Source organism: Capsicum annuum, chromosome 5, assembly GCF_002878395.1.
Source record: "Capsicum annuum cultivar UCD-10X-F1 chromosome 5, UCD10Xv1.1, whole genome shotgun sequence".
Taxonomy (NCBI): domain Eukaryota; kingdom Viridiplantae; phylum Streptophyta; class Magnoliopsida; order Solanales; family Solanaceae; genus Capsicum; species Capsicum annuum.
The window spans coordinates 147772070-147789218 of NC_061115.1; the positions used below are offsets into that span (position 1 = coordinate 147772070).

Here is a 17149-nt window from a genome sequence, read left to right on the forward strand (position 1 = left end):
ATAAAATTAATAATATTGAATTAGAAAAAAGGTAAAATAGACATTTATGACTATTTCAGCTGTTTCAATTGTAATTTTACTGTGTCAGCAAAGCAGGCATGAGGTCGACATGTCTGCTTCAGCTGCTTCAACTGTAATTTTATTATATCACCCCTAATTAATTAATATAAGTAATTTATGTATTAAAAATTAATAATATCTAATAAAAAATTAAAATAAATATTTATGACATGTTTGCTTCAGCTGCTTCAATCGTAATTTTATTGTATCATTCCTAATTAATTATCTCTAATTGAATATTATAAGTCATTTACATATTAAAAATTAATAGTAATATTTAATTAAAAAACTAAAATAGATATTTAAAACTGTTTCAACTGCTTTAATCATAATTTTACTGTACCACTAATTAATTATTATACAAGTATTTTTTATAATAATTTTGTTATTTTGCTTCTAATTAGTTATTACAAGTCACTCAAGACATGAGTGCTTTATTGCTTTCATCTTGATTTTACTATATCACCCCTAATTAATTATTTTGATCGTCTCAGCATTGAAAAATTAATAATATTTCATAAAAAAGGTGAAAGAGACATAAAATGATATATGTCAACATAAAAAATTTAATTAACTGTTGAAATTATATTAATGCACGTAAATGGATGGGACAGAACAAAACATAAAAGAACATATATTATTTGAAAATAAAATAAAAAGTATTATAAATCACAATAGTTAAGAACCTAATATAAATGTATATATGTAAAAAAATCTGATTGACTGTCGAAATTTTATCTGTGCCAAATAAATTGAGACGAAAAAAATTGTTATATTATTAAAAAATAATATAAAAGACATTGTAAATCACATAGTTAACAACTTAAGAAATTTTAAAAATATAAAATATTTTGTTCACTCTCGAAATTATATATACCAATATCATTTAAATTGAAACAGAAAAAAAATATTATAAATTATTTTAATAATTTAAATTAAGTTAAAAAATAATATATATTGAGTTCGTGCTAGCGCGGACCATCGATATCTAGTATATAAATTACTATCTAAAATAAGTGGGGATAAGTAGGCATGTCTTCGACATGCCTACTTATGCTGCCTGCTTCAGCTGCTTCAATCGTAATTTTACTATATTGTCCCTAATTATTTAGTATAGGTTATTTAAGTATTAAAATATATAATATTTTAAAAAAATATATAGAATAGACATAAAATAATAAATTAATATTTAATTTTTTAAATTAACTTGATGTCTTATGTGAAACCCATTTATGCTTTTTTCACAAGTATTTTTTATAGTAATTTTATTATATCACTTCTGATTAGTTAAGTGGGGATCAACAGGCACGTCTTCGACATGCCTGCTTATGCTTCCTGCTTCAGCTGCTTCAATCGTAATTTTACTATACTACCCCTAATTAATTAGTATAGGTTATTTAGGTATTACTATCTATAATAAGTGGGGATAAGCAGGCACATCTTCAACATGCCTACTTGTGCTGCCTGCTTCAGCTGCTTCGATCGTAATTTTACTATATTATTCCTAATTAATTAGAATAGGTTATTTAAATTTAAAATTTATAATATTCAATAAAAAATATAGAATAGACATAAAATAATAAATTAATATTTGATTTTTTAAATTAACTTGATGTCTTATATGAGATCTATTTATGCTTTTTTCATAAGTATTTTTTATAGTAATTTTATTATATCACTTCGGATTAGTTAAGTGGGATAAACAGACACGTCTTCGACATGCCTGTTTGTGCTGCCTGCTTCAGCTGCTTCAATCGCAATTTTACTATATTACCCCTAATTAATTAGTATAGGTTATTTAAGTATTAAAATTTATAATATTTAATAAAAAAAATATAGAATAGATATAAAATAATAAATTAATATTTGATTTTTAAATTAACTTGATGTCTTATATGAGACCCAGTTATGCTTTTTTTCACAAGTATTTTTTATAGTAATTTTATTATATCACTTCTAATTAGTTATTATAAGTCATTTAAGATATGTTTTCTTTGCTGCTTCAATCGTGATTTGATTATATCAACCCTAATTAATTACTACAGGTTATTTAAGTATTAAAAATTTATAATATTTAATAAAAAATATAAAATAGACATAAAAAAATAAATTAATATTTAATTTTTTAAATTAACTTGATGTCTTATATGAGGCTCATTTATACTTTTTCCCACAAGTATTTCTTATAGTAATTTTATTATATCACTTCTAATTAGTTGTTATAAGTCATTTAAGACATGTCTTCTTTGCTTCTTCAATCATGATTTTATTATATGACCCCTAATTGATTATTATGGTCGCATTAGAAAATTAATAATATTTCATAAATGGACACAAAATGATATGTGTTGATTTTCAAAATTATATCAGTGTCACTTAAATTGGAATAGAATAAAAAGTATTATAAATCACAATAAAATATTTGATTGACTATCGAAATTATAGAGTGCCATATAGGTTGATTTCCAAAATTATATTAGTGTCACTTAAATTGGAATAGAAGAACAAGTATTATAAATCATAATAAAATATTTGATTGACTATCGAAATTATATTAGTGCCACATAGGTTGACTTTCGAAATTATATCAGTGTCACTTAAATTGGAATAGAAGAAAAAGTATTATAAATCACAATAATTAAAAATTAAAATTATTTTAATAATTAATTATCTAAATTATATTTGTGTCACATAAATTGAGATAAAGGGCCCTTCAATGTCTAGTAATAAATAAATGATGTTGAGTGAAGGTTTTTGTGGCAGGAGCACTTTTGATATTTTAAATGGAAAAAGTCACCGTTTCCACCCTAAACTATACTCGAAAAATCTAAGAGACACCTAAACTATTGGAGTGACCTAATACACGCCTAAACTACTTAAAAGTGAAATTTTTTACCCCCCTAAATCTAATGTGGAAAAAGCATAATTATTTAATTAAAAAAGGTGCGTCTAAATTAAAAAATAACACAAAAAAAGTTAAAATTTTCCCCACCCCAGCCCCAGCATCCATCTCCCCTCCCCCGCCCCATCCCCAACATCCATTTTCTTCTTCTTCTCCAGATTCAAAAATCCCCAAACAAAAAATTTCAATTCCAATTCCAAGTTGCTAATGAGTTTCAAACGATTACCAATGGGTGAAATTCCTCCACTTTCTTCTTCCCCAAATTCAATTCAACTATCGAACCTAATTATTGATTCCATCGGAGCTGCAAATCAAGCAACCGCCGCTGGAGCTGCATCACCGGCGATGAAATTGACGCAATTTCAGTGCCTTAGTCTTCGTAAGCATGTGCCGCACCTTATCTGATAAACAAGGTAAATATCGCTTCTCGAATTCATACCTGGAACTGACACCACCTAAATATTGGAGGTAGATGGTGAAGTAGCAGTGGTTCATCCCGTCGGAGCTCCAGAATAGCTTCACGCAAAAAATGTGTACAAAATCTTTCAAAATTCACAATTTTCAATTTTTTCATGTCAAGAAATCTCTACATTTTGTGGTACAATTTCCACATTTTTTTATCTTTAATTTGGCATCGTGGTTTATATGATTTATTAGGAAGTTTTGAGAAGCACTAAACAAATGAGAAAAAGTGGGAACTTATAAACTAGTGAGTTATGTTATGGTAGTGAGATCAATTGATCAGTATATAAAGACACAAAGAATAAGCAATTAAATCCTTTCATTTTCATATGGACTCTAATTTCCCTTTACATGGTTGTCGTGAGTTTGTCGTCTTGTTTAATGTCAATTAACATTGATACTGAATATACATATTTGTCATGTTTTTCAATCAACAGATATAGAGAGGAATTGATCTTGTATAAGTCGAAACATTAAGGAGGATTTGAACATTAAAGAAAAGGAAAAAAATTGACCTCATAACAATGGAGGTTTTGGACATTGAAGAAGAATAAAAAAATTTAAATTTAACCAGAAAAAAGAAAAATTTATGAAAATAATAAATTTATTATTTTTTCGTATTATGCTGACGTGGCGCTGACGTAGCAGACACGTGTATAATACCACACCACATGTAAGTGGTATAATGCTTGACATGGTATAGAAATTTCACTCTTAAGTAATTTAAATGTGTATTAGGTCAATTCAATAATTTAGATGTGTCCTAGATTTTTTGAGTATAGCTTAAAGATGAAAATGATGACTTTTCTCTATTTTAAATTTTTATTGTTGCCTTTTGAAAACACGTATGTACATGAATGGCTCTTCATGTTACCACATGTTTCTATGCATAATTACAATTGAAAACCATGGGTGAAGACCACTTTACACTTTCACTTTTGGTTCACTTTTACTACTATTACTTCTTTCTTCTTTCAATGAAGATGAGATCTACAAAGGTGTGCTAAAGAAAATTTGGTATTATCATTTTTTTTCTCAACAGGAAGATCTCTACTTTCCGCTTCTTTTTCTTTCACATGTTTTTTTATGTTTTTTTGTTGTTATTTTTTTCATTTGTAGAATCTGTGTTTCCTTTTTGATTTGATGGTGGATTTGTGTCGTGACTTGTGTTTTATGGTTATAAAAATTTGTGTGTTAAAAAATTTCTCCCGATTTTTCTTTGGTTTATTTGGTTCTCTACTATCTCTTGGATATGATTTTTTTTTTTCAATTTGTGTTTTAGCAAAACCTTTACTCATGCATATGTTTGTGGATTGAAGAAATTCTCATTTTGTGTTTCAAATTATTCTTTCTTTATAATCTATGAATCACATGATTTTAGTAACCTTGACTTTTTCCGGATAAGCTTTAGCTTTATGTTGGCGTTTCCATGCTATTGGACTGCGATTTTTTGTTTTTGTTTTAATTTTGGCTTTGATTTTTATGTGCTTGTGCCTTCTTTTCAATCGTAAGCTATAATTGATAATTGTATCCTACATTCTCAATCTGATTATCTTTTTATATTTTATTCATTGTGATGTGACCCTGTTTTTTTCCCTGTATAAACCACTGGTTAACTAGCCATTTTCTTATCTTCTGACACTTATAGCCATAGGCTATAGCGTATTCTTGCAATTTACTATTGAAAAATTATCAGATCAATTAATCACCTCCATCTTGGATTTGATCCTTTCCTTGCATTTGTGGCACTCACCATAGGACTTCATATTTTTTATATGGATAGAAAATAATATTACTAACATTTTATTTCTTCTGTAAAGGTTGTCTTTTTGCTTTTTTTGTTGCCAATTTGCAACAAATATTTCCATAATTCATTTCCTCGAGATTTGCCGGTGATTATCTCTTGATATAAGCATTTTTATCAATAAGGTGTTCTGGTAATTTGGGTAGCTAATTATGCATGATTACAAGCTGGCCTTTTATCTTCCTTAAAATTTTATTTCTTATGTAAAGATTGTTTATTTTTGCCCTTTTTTCTCAGGTTATCAATGTGATGTATTTTGAGAATTTTTGTGTACTCTTAAGCTGTTTTAGAGTTCTCTCTCCAGAACAAGAAAAACAGTATCTGGTCCCAGAAAATTTAAATCTTTTTCCAATTGGTCTTTTAGGACGGAAAAACTGATTGTGTCCCTTCCTAATAGGCTCATGCGCAAAAGGTTGACTGTAATAAGCTGGTTCTTAAAAACTTTTTGGGAGGCTCATGCGCAAAAGGTTGACTGTAATAAGCTGGTTCTTAAAAACTTTTTGGGATGGTAAAAAGTCTAATCGTAATATGTTGTCCTAATCAACTAACTACTTGTAATAATCTTTTTTACGAGGATATATCTCGTCTCAAATAAACTAACTATTTAGTTATAATTATGTTTTAGTGATGGTATATCTTGTCCCAAATGGATTACCTACCTCATCGTAATTATCCTTTCGCGACGGTATATCTCGTCCCAAATATACGAACTACCGAGTCATAATTATCTTTTAGCGATGGTATATCTTCTCTCAAATAGACTAATTATCTGATCGTTAAAATCTTTTTAAACCTTTTATGACCAACAATTAACTGGTCCTAAATTATCTTTTAAGGCTGAAAAATATGTGATCCTAAATTATTCTTTAGCGAGGAGTAAAATTCTTTTCATAGATCAATCTTTAAGGACGAGCAACATCCTGGTCTTAAACACACCCTTTAAAGATGAACAACATCTCTAGTCCTAAATAAACATTTAAAGACAAGCAATATTTCTAGTCTCTAATTAACCACAAGCGAAACTAATATCACAAAATAATAAATTTCATCAAATAAATATCAAATTACTATTGAGAATCTCGATACAAAACATGATATAATTAGAGATCAAAAAATTTAGTTAACATCCCATGATTTTAGTTTCAATATTCGTTTCACAAAAACCATAGTTACCATCTCGTTCGAGCTAGAGTATGATATCTAATTTTCTATAACATTTGAATACATAGCAAAATAATAATGAGTTTTTGCATCTTCAAAGCTTGCATCTTGACTTGTCTTCGGTCTTTAGAATGTGTAAGTGTAAGATTTTGAAAAAATTGATAAATAACAAATGTTACAAAATAACAATCTATGTAACGTTTACACTAGAATTAGTTTAATCTCTCACCTCAAAAGTATCTACATGTTATCTTGGAACATCGACGAACGCTGCAACAAAATAAGAAAAAAATAATTAGAAATGCCTTGAGATGTATTAACATTTATAGTTCAGAAAATCAATTCACAACCAAAAACCAATGAAAATAATCAAACCAGTCCTCATTTTTTGGGGGCATGGTCAGTAACCACTACTAGTAAAAACATAAAGAGAATATAATGCAGATGGAAGTCAAGCTAAGCTGATGAATCTGTGTAGAGTAAGCTTTGTGAATGGAGAGCAATTCACTACCCACGTACGTCATTATTTGTACTCAAAAGTGTAACAACTGATGGCTAACATGCATATTGAACATTTTATGTATCACCACCTGTGGTTCAAAGTTGTTTATCCCAATAGTTCGTTTCTACTGCAAGAAGCAATACACTAATGACTTGGTAGTTTTGCTATACATATCAATGTTTGTGATAGCAGAGAGTAAGAGTTTGGAAGAGGAAATTAGGCACTTGACAATTGAGTTCATGTTAACTTTGGTTGAGGCCGAAGAGAAAGTCCATGGCATGATAAAGAAGGTGCCTTTGTTTACTAACACTTATTTTGCTATTTTATTAAATCGGTTTACTAGATATTAAGGATGAACCTTGTGGGCATAGTATTGATACTATTTGGCATAGCAATGAACCTAGTTGACATTATTTGTAGAAGCAACTCGAAGTTACTGGACTGACGCAGAGCTGCTATTTTGTTTAAAATGGTTTTCAATTGCATTAGGTGGAAAGACTACTACTCCTGTTTCAATAGAGCAGTTTTCTTCTTAATTGGTCTCCCCTGAGTGGGAGAAATGTTATGTTGTTCTCTAAGAAATTGCTCAAAAATCTCAAGGTAGAGCAAAAGTACAAATCTGTTACATTAGTTTATCATAATTATGTTAGGAGGTTCCTTTTTGGTAGCAAACTACTAAGATGTATAACATATTTACAAGCACAACACCATCTCTAAATATTGCTTGCATTAGCTGCAGCTATGGATAATTTTCAAAAATAGATTATTATTGATACAGTAATCAACTTGCAAAAGTATCCATCTTGTTGCACATTTACAGTTGGTTTACATATCCCATAAGGTTGATGAACTTTGTATAGGTTTAATCTATATAATTTTGTTGTTGTATCCATAAAAAGAATAATTAATTTACGTATTCTAGTATATTTGATTGATATTGGCCTTGATGTGAAAATCTGAGCTCTAATGGTCCATCCACAATTGATGAGAGCTCAGCAACTCAACTAAGAAGAAGAAGAAACTGTAAACCTTTTATTTCTAAGAATGAATTGTGTATGGTACAAGCTTCAGCTACTCCTATTTATAGACTCGATTGTGTGAGCACAAAAATATCTAGCATCTAGAAGCTTTGAATTATTGACAGTTGGACTAACTAACTTAACCGACTCAACTATCAGCTAAACTAACAACTCCCTCGACTGCACAGTAATAATAATTAACATTTCTATAGTAAAAACTATTTCAATTAAAAAGTAAAAATAGCTCAAAGCTAGCAGCCACAAGCTTACTTATTATAAAAATGAATATTTCCCTCAAGCTGGTGGGTGCAAGATACTGAGAACACCAAGCTTGCTTAACAAGTTTCATTATTGGGCTTGACCTAGTCCCTTTGTCAATAGATGTTTCAACAAGTCCAGAATTGATCTTGTCTCGGATAAAAAGCAATCAATTTGTATATGTTTAGTCCTTTCATGAAATAATGGGGATTAGCAACCAATTGAATAGTCGACTTGCTGTCACTAACAGATTGACAGGGCTTTGAATAGACGCACCATGTTATGTGAATAAACCTACCAATAAAGTGATTTTAGCAACAGTAGTTGTCATACTCTTATACTCATCCTCAGCTAAAATCCTAAAGATTGTTTGTTGTTTCTTGGACTTACTTGACACTAAGAAATTATTAAATTTTACTGCATAACCTGTAATCACTACTAGAAAACATCATTTTTTCGACAGCTAATGTAGTCGGAATGTGGTCGAAAAATTAGGGAGTTCTGACTATTTCATAATAGTCAGAATATAACTTATCGGAAAAATGTTTCCGACTACTTTAGTCAAAAATGTAGTCGGATATTTAATAAATATTTATTTAATTATTATAAATATTCTGACTACTCTAGTCGGAAATTTAATAAATAATTATTTAATAATTATAAATTTTTCGACTGCGGTAGTCAAAAATATAATAAATAATTATTTAATAATTATAATTATTCCAACTACTGTAGTCGAAAAATTAAAAAATAATTATTTAATAATTATATTTATTATGACTACTACAGTCGAAAATGTAATAAATAATTATTTAATTATTATAATTTTTCCGACTATTGTAGTTGGAAACTTAATATATATTATTTAAAAATTATTGTTCCGACTACTTTAATCAGAATTTTAATAAATAAATATTCTTTCCGATTACTATGGTTAGAAACTAATGGAAAAATTATTTAATAAAATAGTTATTCCGACTACTGTAGTCGAAACATTAATAAATAATTATTTAATAATTATTCTTCTGATTACTTTAGTTAGAATTTTAATAAAAATATTTACCCAACAATTATATAATAATATCTTGCATTAGCTTACACTGCTCTCAAATTGTAAACAGCATAACTAATGTATTTTGCACAATACGATCAAACACGACAAAAATTTATAAATACAACCACTTTAAAACATCCAAAACAAACATCAAATCAAATAGTTTAACATCTAAATGTCACAACAAAAAACAAAAACAATAACTACAATCTAATTATCATCAGGTTCACTATCTTCTTCATCAAGAAATACTTGAGGCATGTGCTTCTTAACAAACTTCTCAAATTTAGCAAACTTAGCATTGTTAGCTGTACATTTTTGCGTCAATTCCACAATTTGCTTTTTCATCGCTTTCATTTCTTCCATAGTTTGCAAAGCAGAAGAGGAACTAGGAAACAATGAAGGACTACTCGAGGATTGCAGAACCCCTGTCCCATAGGTTCTACCTTTCTTTGGACCACCTACCACAGCTGTTCACATATTAGTCATATCGGCAAGTGATGGTTGCATCCTCTGAAGTAGGTTGGATTTGACGCCACTCTTCTATGTTTTTTTGGAATTCTTCCTGAAAGAAAAATTATTTGTCAGTATGTAAAAAAGCAAAGTTGAGTAATAATAAAACAGTGTATGTAAAAGTTATTATCTTACATATTCATTCTTAGCATGCATTTCGATCCAATCTCCTCTTGTACCATCCTTGTTTTTCTTCCTATGCGTTTCTCCGTAGACCTCAAGAAAAGGGGGCTTTCCCCCATTTTCATATTCCTGTAAAATTTTAGAAAAAGAGATAATGCAAGTATGAAGACAAGTCTGGAAAACATAGACCAAAACATCTTAAGACTAATACAAATAGATCATGGAGTCCGTGATTCGAAAATACTCAAATCCAACAGAAGTAGTAGTTTAGATGGATTCTTTTTAATTGTTTAAGCTTTGATGGCAGAGCAACTCCATACAAGTGCTAGTGAGAGGTAACAAATTCCTGATAGAAGAGTTGAGTTGTACACAAACTAGTTTGGGCACCATTGTTGGTAAAATAAAATAAACAAATAGCTTATTTAGAAGGGTTCTACAGCTATATAGGGAGCCTCGCCCTGCCCCAAAGTTTCGAATACATTCAACAAAAATGTGCCAAGGATACTAGAGATGTTCAGAAACCAAAGATACTAGAAATGTGCCAATGTGCAAGATTTAATTGTCATTATCTTTATTCTAACCAACTTTCAGAAAGACATTTCAATATAACATCATCACAGATATAGAGATCATGCATTTGACTAAGCTGTAGGCACCAACACTTCATTAAATAGAGAGAATGTGACCTTAATCAACACCAAATATAGTGTAAAAGAGTTCAAATGTACTCTACCAAGCTTAATTGATGCTTAAATCTCTAAATTTTAAAGAAAAGTTTGAAATTCCACATGGGATGGGTTGGTCTGGTGCTGGATGACAGCACAAATGCAGCGGTGGTTATGTTACTATAGTGGTATAGCTACAATGAGGTATTTATTTCTGCTACGATTAAAGCATTACTGAAACAAGTTTAGGAAGTTGTGTCCCAAAACTTTTTTATTTCCCTTACCTTATATAGCATCCAAAATTGGTTTCAAAACTCTATGATTCTGATGTTGTTGGGATTCTACCTTGACTAACCATCCCACATACTGAAGGTTCCTTAATACCTCTTTTCACGAGTGTTACAAAAAAGAAAAAGCACTAGGGAATTCTATCATGATAGAGGGTTTGTGATAAAGGACGTGGATTGCGAAAAGCCCAATATTTATAGTCAACTATGGACTTTTGGTTTGGAATGATGACAAAGTCTATCCATGTATGCAACCTGGACATAGTTTGGAGGTTCTATGACACACTCCCAATCTTGGTCTAGTATTTGCCTCTCTGAACTATCATATTCTAGGAAAGAATGTATCAGTGGATACTAAAACTATCAATGACTCTCTAAGGGTTCCAAACCCATCCAATATAGCTTTGAAAGCTAAAATTAACAAGGCAGACATAAAAAGGGTAGTAAGAACTTTGGTGTCGAAGGGTAATTACAATAAGTTAAGGTGGTCCAATGTAAGGAGAACCAAGAGCACCCCCTTCACAATAGAGGCTTAGAAATAGATAGATTTTGCATCCCATAGGATTTGTCCTTTAGGAAATATTACTGTTGTGGCCTTCCACCGTGCTATGGTGGTGTTCTATGCTCTATTAAGGATAAATATGAATATGTGAATGTATATGATCAATAAGTTGCATCACTTTTACACTAGGGTATTGTCTTTAAGGAAACTCTTGACCCATTTAATCACTGAACTGTATAAAAGGGTAGAGGTGCCAAACAAGGATCATAAGTCTTTGGAGAAGTGTGATGTAACCTTCAACCTACTAAAAATGAAGGGCTCAATATAAAATATCAAGAAGAAGAGAAATATAAGGAAGAGAGAAAGAGTAGTCGGGCCAAATATAGTAGGGAGTTAGGCACCCTTCTCATACAGACTAATTCTCTTCTGCTTACTTTCTAAAATCATCAGGCAGTGTGATACAAGATCAAGTTCACAACAGAAGAAACAAGCAACAACAAGAGCAACAAGATGTCAACAACAATGATAGTGAATCAAAATAGGCCACACACGGTTTCACTAGACTTCAAGATAAACAACAACAAGAAGATAACAACAATAGTGAATTGAAGGAGCCCCACACGACTTCACTATGTCATGGTTTAGAACATTGAACTAAATCGAACAAATCAGAAATTTAAGCTAATATTACTAGTCTTCGTCGGGTAGCGAAACTCATCGATCCTCTAGTGTGCAATGAGCACCCGTTTGAGATGCTCTATTTGTCTTTGCCCATTCCCTCCTCGCCCTATATTCAGGAGTATTCCATTTTTCTAAAAACTGAACACATACATCAACATTTAGCCAACCAGGTTTTTCCATGTTCCTCCGGGCCTCATACAAGTGCTCTTTGATCCGTAGAGCTTCTTTCAACTTGAAAATGCATTGTATTTCATTTTCATGAGAAGAATTCCATGCACACTTTATCTGCAAAATAGTTTAATATAAAGTCATGAAATGAGTTGATGGATACAAAGGTAAATTCATCATTGATAACATACTAAAATGGTAAATTCTTTGATTTTGATTATACCATAGATTGATTCCACATAAGAATTCTGATGTCGAGTCAAATCTCGTTCCAACTATCCCACGACTTCGTGTAAAATGGTTTAATTGCTTCTATAACTATATATCCGCCGCTATATGTGGGAATGAACCTATAATAAAATTATATTAAATTATCTTAGCTTTCAAAAATTTTAAAAATTATGAAAAAACATAAGGTTTACTTTCCCATTACTATCAGGGGCGATAATTAGCCCCCCGTTACCGTCATATTCTGCTACCTCTTTAAATTTTAGAATCTAGGAAGCAGCTGTTGTAGCATTAGATGCTGTAGCACTATTAATGGATGGCAATGTTGATGTTCTAGGACCTCTAGTTCTCAATCCATAAAGGCTAGGTGTGGGTGACATTGTAGGTACAAATGAAGAGCTACTATGCAGACTATTATGGGGAGAAGAAGGCTGGAACTGGTGGGGTGGTGGGGGCATGAAAAATGCATTTGGTAGTGAAATAGTTGCCTTTGGAGAAGGAATAATATTTGTAGTAACTGGTTGAAGAGTTGTGGGAATAGACAGTGGTGGTGGTGTTGTATATTGACCTGCGGGAAGATTATCAGGTCCTTTCTTACCTTTCTTACACTGTCCATTACCATGTCCTTTTGATGCCATTGATTTTCTTTATTAACTACTTGAAAAAAACCCACAAAATGGAGTTAGTCTGTGTTATGCTGCCCAGATATGTTTCTTAGATCAACTGAAAATTAAATTCTGCATTCCCTGTAGTATTGAGTGAGAGAAAGCCTTATCTTGTCTCGAATAGTGAGATGCTAAGTATCTTTCCTTGTATTTATCAATATACCACTCTGTATCCCTCAAACATCTCAATTTGTTACCACTCCACTAACTAAAGCAGTTAAGGTGAATTTGAAAAATAAAAAGCAGTAAGTTCTTCTTGTTTTCTTGTAATGTCAAATATTTTGGAACAATTTCAGTTTGCTAAAATGTCTATAATATGCACTGGAGATGGTATTATATACTTCATTTGGTAGATGTGTTTGAGAAAGTAATAAAAGATGTCAACATTCTCTTCACAGTTGGCTTATTGAAGCCTTAAAAGTATTTTGTTTGCAGGACTGATATCAACTCTCCAAAACCCTGGCTGAGCAGGCTGCTTGGAGATTTGTAAAAGAGAATGGGATCGACTTGGTAACACTTCATCCAGGTCTAGTCATTGGTCCACTTCTAAAGCCTATGCCCAATTTTTCTTGCGAAGCGATAGTGAACTTCATAAAAGAAGGTAAGTTTATTCAGAGACACAAGACTCCTTGAGATATTCTTACCTCCTTCTCCCGCCCTCCATCCCCACCCTCCATGACACCTATTTTTCTTTTTTAAATCAGCTTATATGACACTCTTGATGAAATATTTATGCATAGAAATACATAATAGGAACATATGTTCTCTTATCTATATTTGACTAGATTGAAATGATATTGGAACTTAATGATCATTCATATCAGTACATATCAAAAATATTCACTTGACTAAACTTCCAATGGCACGATATTTTAGAATCTGACAGCCTATGTTCTACGAGAAATATGATGTACAATAGTTTAGGTGGGTTCTTAAGTTGGGTGTTAAGATCTATGTGAATATTAATTCCTAGACAGATTCACAACTAATTTCAGTATAATCTACTTAAGCAGGATTCTAAATCTTAATTAATGGTATATATTTGCAATACAAACACACAATTCAAGTGTTAATCTTTCGTATAAGCAGGATTCTAAATCATAACCCAAAACAAACTCACCTCCAAACCAATCATATACTCGATGGTTCCCAAATGAGCTATACATTGTTATCGAACTAACTTTTCTATTACTACTTCACTAATTTCTTTCATTGTTAAGATAATACATAAGTCAAAATGAATATTTTAAACTCTGCTGCTCAGTCAAATACCATCACAAACATTAAAACGAGACAGATTGTGAGGGATTGTAGCCTAGAACGACTTCCTTTGAAGTTATTTTTGGTTCCTAGTCCCTTTTGTAATACCCTCAATCATCATAATGAGTTGATTGACGTGATTGTTTTCATAGTTCGAACTCTTTTACCATTAGTATGAAAAGCTGAAATGTTGGTAATCTATATATGTTATTTATTAATGAAAATATTAACATTCACAAGCTCATCATAATCATTAAAATAAAATAATTCACTTGACACAATAAAAGAAGCATCCCACATATCAGCGCCCAGTGATTTCAACCTTTCTAAATAAACATTAGGTATACAGATAAGTTTAACAATCATTGACTTAGGCAAAAAATTACAGGACTCATTTTCAAGATTTCTAAATTAGGTCAACAAAATAAAATGTTCTAGTGGTTCCTTCTCTTGACCACAAACAAAACAAAATATCAATTAGCTTTAACTAATAAGTCAAGTTAAATCGAATTGATCAAAATGTTGATTCGAACTGAGCTAGTCAACTTAGTCCTGGACTCCTGGCTAAGTTCAGAGAGAGGAGTTTTTTTGTTTTCTATAAGTTCTAAAGAAATGAATTTTGTGAACCATGGAAGAAAGAGGAGCTTCGATGTCTAAATATGGTAAGTGTGTGTGTGTTAGAGAGAGAGAGAGAGAGAGATTATACCGCCGTCGGAGTTTTGATGGAGAAAGGCAACCACTGCTGCTTCAATGGAGTAAGCCCTAATTTAGTTTAGAGAGGGAGAGAGAGGCAGTGAAGTGAAAGAGGAAGGAAACCACTACAGATTAATAAAATTAATCTTCCGACCACTACAGTCAAGTAAAAGTTGAATATATTTAATTATTCAATATGTCCGACTATAGTAGTTGGAAACATTTAATATATTTATAGAGAAGCTTTTTTGTAATGTATTTAGTAATATATTTATTTTATTATAAAATGTTCTTGTAATACCCCGTATGTTTCTAAGCTAGTAGACGAATCATTTTTCCTACGTATGAAACCTCCTATCCCGTGAGTAGCATTTTAGTGCATGACTTAAAATGAGTATCCTAGCGATAAGATATCTTATGATACATTAAGCATGTTCATATGAGTCACTTAAGGTAATACAAGCTAAGAGTTTTTGAATCCATCAAGTTTTAGGGTTTGATTTTGCAAGGGTCATCTTTGAACGAGTATAACTCGATGTTAATGTGTCATTTCTGCATATTTCTACCCACCAAATTTTAGAGAATTGAATTATCTTTCCAACGATACCAATTTCGCCTTAATCCAATACCCGAGCAAAAAGTTATGCCCTTTTTCGTGAGAGACAGTAAGGATAGGCGATTGGTTAGGCGCCACCCAACCCAAACTTAGGCGATTGGTTAGGCGCCGCCTAAGTCAGTTCCAATGCCAAAAACACTCTGTTTTGAGTTATTTTGAGGGTAATTAAGTCTTTTAACACTCCTTACATGTCCCTAAACTTAACCCTACAAAATATATAGCTTCTAAATATATTACAACCCTATTAACATCTCAAAGCTCATCATCCAAGAGCACTAAAAGAGATAAACAACTAGGGTTGCATAATTAAGCTTGAAGATCCAATTTCAAGGAAATTCCTCCGTCAATCATCAAGAACCTCCCTTCTAAGGTATGCGTAGTGTTCATCCACGGATTCCTTTCGTCCGTGGAGTTCAAGAATCAATCTTTAAAATACAAAAGCTTGGTTGATTGTGGTGATATGATCATACCCACGTTGATGCTTGTTTGTTTTGCTATATAATAGTATCGTGACTGTATATCTCATGAAGGTTATGTTGTTAGTTGAAAAACATGATCTTTAGATAGATTGATAGAATGGAAGTATGAAATCCACCTATTCCTTAAAGAATGCATGCAAGGTGTTCGATAAAATGCCTAGTATGTTAGAACTTCATATTTACATGATTTCATGATATCTAAATAACAAGTTTATGTTAGTCATACACTCCAATATGAATTTCCATGCAAATTATGTGTTGTTATTGTCGTGGTATAAAGCATGTATGATAATGGAGATATAAATTATGTACACAAAATATATCCATGCTTTCCCTACCATGTTTGAGATGTTGAATAAATACATGAAGTATAATATCCCCAAATCATTACAATATGAACTAAACATTACATGTTGCCGTTCCCTTACGCTTGAATGGTTTCCATGCGATTTCTATGAATAGTATATGTTGTCGGAATGCCCATGATATTAGAATATGAGATTTATGACTTGATTATAAGCATTCCTATTCATGATAGATATTATGATGACCATGTACTTCATGAAATCCCCCACTCATGTATTATGAATTTTTATTGATGGTCGTGTACTCAAGAAATTCAAGTTGTGTCATTTTCCTTCCATCGAGTTCTGTGGGTACTTGTACCCAAAAAATATAGTTGTGTGCCTAGAGCCATGTCATGTTTTCACAATACTCTCAGTCAAGCCATGATCTATAGAATTCAGTCAGTCATGTGACTCAGGAAAACTCAGAAATCTCAGTAATCTCAGTAGTTCCAGTAATCTCAGTGCTCAGTAACCTCAGCAACCTCAGTATTGATAGTCAATCTCAGTAACTTCATTACTCTCAACCAGTCCTCAGAACTTATTGCATTCCGTTAGTCATTGGAATCCAGTAAACTTAGTTTAGCTCTGCTAAACAATACCACTAGTATCAGTCCAGTTAATCAGTATCAGTTCAGCTAATCAGTTCAGTTCAGTTACTCAGTTCATCTTAGTTATTCATTTCAGTGTCCTTCAGATGGGA

The 17149-nt window shown here is 31.5% G+C and overlaps 1 protein-coding gene across 1 annotated transcript; it reads right to left on the reverse strand.

Moving 5' to 3' along the window:
• Positions 1 to 12658: 12658 nt before the first annotated feature.
• On the reverse strand, positions 12659 to 13027 carry LOC124898544. Its single transcript, XM_047412180.1, has one exon. It carries the CDS (start codon positions 13025 to 13027, stop codon positions 12659 to 12661), a length of 369 nt encoding a protein of 122 aa, XP_047268136.1.
• Positions 13028 to 17149: the final 4122 nt, after the last annotated feature.

Excerpts from the sequence above, each read along its gene's own strand:
- LOC124898544 (XM_047412180.1), bottom strand. The coding sequence starts at position 13,027 with ATGGCATCAAAAGGACATGGTAATGGACAGTGTAAGAAAGGTAAGAAA.